The 6,428-nt window shown below is 44.1% G+C and overlaps 1 protein-coding gene across 1 annotated transcript in view; it reads right to left on the reverse strand.

Annotated features, from left to right (window-relative positions):
- The window catches only part of PXDNL (peroxidasin like), a 134,175-nt gene that overhangs the window by 37,921 nt on the left and 89,826 nt on the right, over positions 1-6,428 (reverse strand). Inside the window, exons 17-18 of the mRNA XM_029924002.1 lie at positions 3,968-4,102; positions 1,179-1,387 (exon numbers count right to left, since the gene is read on the reverse strand). Coding sequence (XP_029779862.1) covers positions 1,179-1,387; positions 3,968-4,102 — 344 coding nt within the window. The remainder of the gene's footprint in view (positions 1-1,178; positions 1,388-3,967; positions 4,103-6,428) is intronic.

The raw sequence follows: 6,428 nt of genomic DNA on the forward strand, positions 1-6,428 counted from the left end.
TCACATCCACTGCATCTGCGTGCGGCAGGCAGGAGGCCGAGGCAGCCCACGTTGGCAGAGGCAGGTGGAGCCACAAGACGCTACCGTGTGATAGATCCGTGCTCACATATGGACACACAGCACGTTTTGCTCAGAACCATCAAGCTCTTCCTTCATTTCTAGGTGTGAGCAGACACACATCCTTTCCCTAGCCTCGGGCGACCCCTTACTCAAGTTATCTGACACTTCTGAGCCATATTCTCATTTTTTAAAATGTTTGTTCACCTTTTTCAGAGAAACAGAGTGTGAGCAGGGGAGGGGCGCAGAGAGGGAGACACAGAATCTGAAGCAGGCTCCGAACTGTCAGCACAGAGCCCCATGCAGGGCTCGAACCCACTAATAGTGAGATTATGACCTGAGCCCAAGTCGGATGCTTAACCAACTGATTTATTACAGAGAGCCACATTTATCAAGAGTTACTGTGAGGACAAAAGAAGCTTTTAAAGCACCTTAGAGTTTGGCTCATAAAATGTGATGTGGTAGATGTGACAAATTATGTTGTATCACTAGAGAAATTTCTTTGTCTAACTCTGTCAGGACCTCCCCAAATCTCCAATGAACATGTCTGCAACATCTTAGGGAGACTAAATAGTCTAAGTTGTCTGAACTACTGTGATTTTTTTCCTGGTCAGCTGACCCCCAGGAAGTAGCTATGTCCAGACCAATGACTGGAGTTTGATGTTTGGCAGAGTCATCTGAAGGGCAGTGAGAATGAGGCCAGATTGATGACCAAGTCCCTCCCCCACCTTACTGGGCCCCTTCCAGCTCTACCCAATTCTTCCCCACTCTGCTGGGCCCTCCAGATTAAGGCAAGGTCCCCATTATGACAGCCCTTCCCCATTATGCAGCCCCTCCCTGCTCTGCCAGACTCCTCCCCACTCTGAGGCTGGATCCAAACGGAAGAGGCTGGGAGAGGGTACACTCTGGCCTTCCCGTTGTCCTTTCCAACATCCTCCCGACTCCCCAAAGGAGAAGACCGGTCCCCTCTGCGGCCCTTTATTTCAGGTGCATAAGCTTCGACCTTGGACATCACACAGGAGCACACGTGTGCTGGTCCGGGCCTGGAGGGCCGCGCCCGCACATGCGCAGGTCCAGGCCTGCGGGCCGCGCCCGCACGATGGCAGCCGGCGCGCACTGACCTTCACAGCAGTCCTGCCACGGCCGCAGGTCCACCTGCGGGATCTCGCTGCAGCTCAGGTAGTCCTGCGGGTACTGCGCCGTCACGAAGACGTCGGCCTGCACCTGCCGGATGTTGTCGCCGTTGTCGCAGAGCACGCGGCCCAGGGACGCCTGCCTCAGCTGCGTGAGCTGCGCAGGGGTGAACACTCCGGGGTTCTCGTACCAGAACCTGGGGGTCAGCACGGAGAGGGCCGGGGTGAGGGTCCCGGGCCGAGCCCCGAGCCGCGGGCCCAGCGGGACAGCCGCAGAGAGGGGCTCCGGAGAAACCCCGCCAGGGGCTACGCTTGTTCTGCGGCAAAGCAAGCTCTGAATCGCCTCCAGTGTTTATAAAGCGCTTAAGTCTCGTGCTTTCCTACCATTGCTTCCTACTCAACTTTTACAAAATGACTCAAAATAAAGCTCTGTAGAGTTAAAAAAAAAAAAAAAGCCCGATTTCTAACCTAAAATTCCATAAACTAGTTTTAGAAATTACCTGAACAGGTTAAGATTGACATGTTTGCCTAGAAGGGAAATAGTGCTTTTTCATCGTTAATACCTACGAGTTGATTATCTATTAGCTAATTAGAATAAACACATTCTGTTTTAACGGAAAAGATACAGTTTAAACCCACTGTTAAAGTGAACCCATGTTCATTCCTTCAGGGACTGTTTCCAAACACTTTTCCCGTGCTCGGCACACAACAGGAATTAAGCCAGCAAGCAAGACTGTCGGGACTCACGTGGTGTATGGACTGAGCTGTCGCCTCAAAATTCATATTCATTGAAATCCTAGCCCCCAGGATGTCAGAATGTGACCTTATTTGGGGATAGAGCCATTAAAGAGGTGGTTACGTAAAAATAAGGTCATTAGGGTGTCACGGGAGGAATTAAGGTCATAATCCAATATGACTAGAATCCTAAAGAGGAGAGAAACTCTGAACTTCCCGAAGGAAGACCATATGAACACGGAGAAGCTGGCCGTCTACAAGGCAGAGAGGCCTCAGTAGGGCTCAACCTCCCAACCTTGATCCAGACTCCAGAACTGTGGGGGAAATATTTGTTATCTAAGCCACCGTCTTTTGGACTTTACTATGGTAGTTCTAGTTAAACTAATACACGTGGAGAAGACAGCTTACTCAAAAAACACGAAGCTTTCCAAAATTTGTTTGGTTGCTGACCACATATCTTCTTGTTATATTTTTTAATTTTTTAAAATCTTTATGAACTTTTGAGAAAGAGGAAAACAGAATGTGAGCGAGGGAAGGGCAGGGAGAGATGGAGGCACAGAACCGGAAGCAGGCTCCAGGCTCTGAGCTGTCAGCACAGAGCCCGACACAGGGCTCGAACTCACAGACTGCGAGATCGTGACCTGAGCCGAAGTCAGATGCTTTACCAACTGAGACACCCAGGCGCCCCTAATTCTTAAATTATTATCAATTGAATGTATTAGCCCAACTATGTGTTGCAATAAATCCAGAGTGCCAAAACTAATTTGTAAACATTAAGATGAAATACTATACTATGAATGTTTACCAATGTGCAATAAAGGAATTTCTTTCTTTATAATACCTTATATATAAATTTACATTTATATTTAGATAATTTCCTTATACTATTTTATAATATAATTCATAAATTGAAGAGACTGGTAAGAACATTTTTAAATAAGGAATAATTTTGGAATGCCTGAGCATCTGACTGTTGATTTTGGCTCAGGTTGTGAGTCACAGTTTTGTGAGCGCTGACAGCTCAGAGCCTGCTTGAGATTCTCCCTCACTCTCTGCCCCTCCTCCACTCACAGTCTGTCTTTCTCAAAATAAGTAAACTTTCTTTAAAAATTAAAAAAAAATTTTAGTGTAACTTTAATTAAAAACTAAGTTCTAGGCAGTGTTTAAGTCCTTTGTGTATAAAGGTGTGTGTATATATAATCTCTGCAATCACACAGAAGGTTGAATCATCTAACAGGTTCACAAGAATCCTAGCTCTTACTGATGACTCAGAAGATAAAGCAAGTGTCCCCGGAACACATTTGGTTCAAGTGACAGAGGACAGCTAATAGTGTGTCCCATGCCAACTCAGCGGGGGCTCTTAGTTGTTCAGCTTTCTTAGTTTTGTACTTGAGTAGCCTTGCAACAAAGAGATGACAAAACTCCCATCTCCTGCCAGATGTCTGTCATAATTTCATGAACTCAAGTTGATTCACAACAGATACTTTAGACAAGCCAAGAGATTTTTAGGAGGAAGTCGCAGTTATTTTTCCACTAGTGAAGTGCCCTTCGCACACAGTTTTGTGAGGAGGTCTGGTCTTGGGGCAACAGGTCTTGGATGAGGGTGAAGGGCAGGAGCCTCAAGCCTGCTGTCACCTCCGGCACGGCCACCATCGTTTGCAGGTGCCACAGTCCCTGAGCCCTGGGTACAACTGTTGACAGACTGCGTGGATGAGGGGTGGGTTTGGGTGCTATGCCGTGAGTAGGGGTGCCCAGACTTAAACACATGATAGTCTAGCACATTCTTTTAACCACTGACTTCTATGCCCTTCCTAGTCTATTTCTTCTTTCTTTCAAAGATTTACAAGAACTTATAAAAATGAGTGCCATCTCATATTAGCGGTCAGAAAAATTCTGTGACCAGACGCCATTTCTTATTTCTCATATTCAGTATACTTTAAATCATAGAAGTCATATGGATTCATACTCGTAATGTTATACACCTAGATTTGGGGGCAAAACCCAATTTTGTTATCTTTGATAAATATAACATAATTCTTCACCTATCTCCATCTCTTAGCCGCTGAAACTGGGTAACAAACAGGCACATAAGGGTTGGTCCCACTCTCGTACCAGGGATCAGGTCTTCCACCATGAGGGCGGGCCAGAGGTCGATGCTGCCTGGACTGCCATACAACCTGAAGCAAAGACAGACAGACATCACACACTGGACTGTGGAAGTGACACTGACTGTATTATGTATACTAAGAGCTACAAAGCATTTGTCTTTCAAAAGAAAGGGAGAGATTATTTTTATTCTCATTTCACAGGTTATGACGTTGAGATGATGGAATCACCCAGCTGGCCAGGAACAGAGCAAACCCAACCAAGAGCATTTAATACCATTCATGTGACATCTACTGCATTCTTCTTTATAATTATTTGTGTGTGTGTGTGTGTGTGTGTGTGTGTGTGTGTAGACCAACATCCAACTAATTCTTTCAGAAATGTAGCAAATACACTAATCAACTGAGCATTAAAAATTCCCATGTCAGTGTATTTGAGAAGTGTGCTAAATGTTTAGAGTGAAAAAATAATTTGTGGAAATAATGTGTTAGATAAATTTCTTTCTTGCTAAAAAGATAATGATCCTTTGGGATTTGAAGTGGTTTTTTAAATTTTAAAAATATCATAATGTAGATGGCAATTTAGACCGAACAACGTTGGATACACCATCTACTTAAAGAAAGAAAACATGACCAGTATTCACGGGACCCCATGTGATGGCTGCTGAGATGGTTTTTCCCGGTCTCTAAGGATAAACATGGGAGTAGCCTGACCACTTTAACACTTTGTTTCACACGTAGGATTCCATAGACTCCATATAGTTTAGCTTCATAGGTTTTAACCTTAGCACAAATGGAGACACGATGTTTGTACTTCCTTCTTTGCACTCACGGTTTATTTGGAAATTCATGTTGCTGCATGCATCTGCGGCTGGTTCCTTTCTCGGCTCTAGAGTAGCCTCTTGGATACTCTTCCAATTTAGTTGTCCATTCTACTGGTGATGAATGAACATTCTCATACATGTTTCTTCATACGGACAGAAGCCTCTCTAGACTAGACATCAGCAAATTTTTATGACAAAAGATGAGACAGTAATAAATATTTTCAGCATTGTGTGCCACATTTTTCAATTTCTCCACGCTTCCCTTTTTCACCCAACAGGCGAAAGACGGCAAATAAAAAATTGGACACAGTTTACTTATTTACAAGTCAGGCACGGGGTGAGAAAGGCCGGTGGGCTGTGGTTTGCAGATCCCCTCTCTAGAACATGCCAGCTGTCTAAGATATATGTGCAGTTCATACTCTCCTAAGAGGCATATAGAAAGTTCTCTGTGATCCATGCAGATCTTCAACTTTAATCTTCAGCATTTTTCTGAGTCGTCAAATCTCATCACTGCTACCCTTGTTCCTTCCTCCTTCCCCTCCCTCCTCCTTCCTTCCCCTCCCTGCCCCCCCTTCCTTCTCCTTCTCCTGCATCTTCTTTCCTTAATTTCTGATGATAGCTGGACTTTTTATATCTCCAAGTACTTGTTGGAGTGCTTGAGTGCTTGTTTAATTCAGATTCAAGTGTTGTATTATAGATTCCTTCTGTTTCCATTTTTTCCCCGGGAGAATTTTTCTCTGAAATGTTTTGATTTGCATTTCTGCTTTCTTGCTACATTGCTTTATTTGAAGTTAGTTTTCTCTCTCTCGCTCTCCCCACCTTATTCCAGGCATTTCGTGAGGTGGACTCTAGTTGAGTAGCATCCTCTTCTATCACCGCCCTGCGGGACAGCATCTTTGCAGTGTTGGTGGCGATGGGAGAGCGTAGGCATTGGCAGGTTTTATTTCTCGTTCATTCCTTCAGCATTCTTATTTTCACTTCATTCTGCTTTAGCTTCTGGTCAGATATGAAAGGGCACTTTCCCTTCTTGTCTCCTTCTGTCCCCAAAAATCCTTACCTCTGGTTACTCTCAGCCCTGTGACTGGCATGCTAGACTCCCAGGTGCCAGAGCTACATTCCATGATTTAGATTTAGCACTTTCTGTTGAACTTTGTCCTTCTAGAGAGATTCCTTTTTTCCCGTAGTTCCTTCATGCCCTGATTCCCTTTCGTTTGTCCACAAAGATTTGTAAATCCCCCCTTCTCTCCACTGGTGGAGCTTCACTGACAGTCTGCAGAACTTGTTGGTTCTGTTCAAACTTAAAGTAATTTGAAATTCACACCATTCTCTTCTCCTACTAATTCTGAATGTGTAAGTCATGTGTTTTTGGGTGTGTCCTCTTTGTCAGTCTCATAGGTTTGTAAGAGATTTAGAATAAATGAGCATTATTTTTCTAAGGCTAATTTGAAAATATGTTTACTTTTTAAAATTTGTGCAAATCTGATGGGTGGAAAAGGTGTTTCACTACAAGTTTCATTATCTTGATTAACTATTTAGAGGGGCATCTGCTATATATTGATTGGGCATTATTTTTT

Source organism: Suricata suricatta, chromosome 15 (assembly GCF_006229205.1).
Source record: "Suricata suricatta isolate VVHF042 chromosome 15, meerkat_22Aug2017_6uvM2_HiC, whole genome shotgun sequence".
NCBI lineage: Eukaryota > Metazoa > Chordata > Mammalia > Carnivora > Herpestidae > Suricata > Suricata suricatta.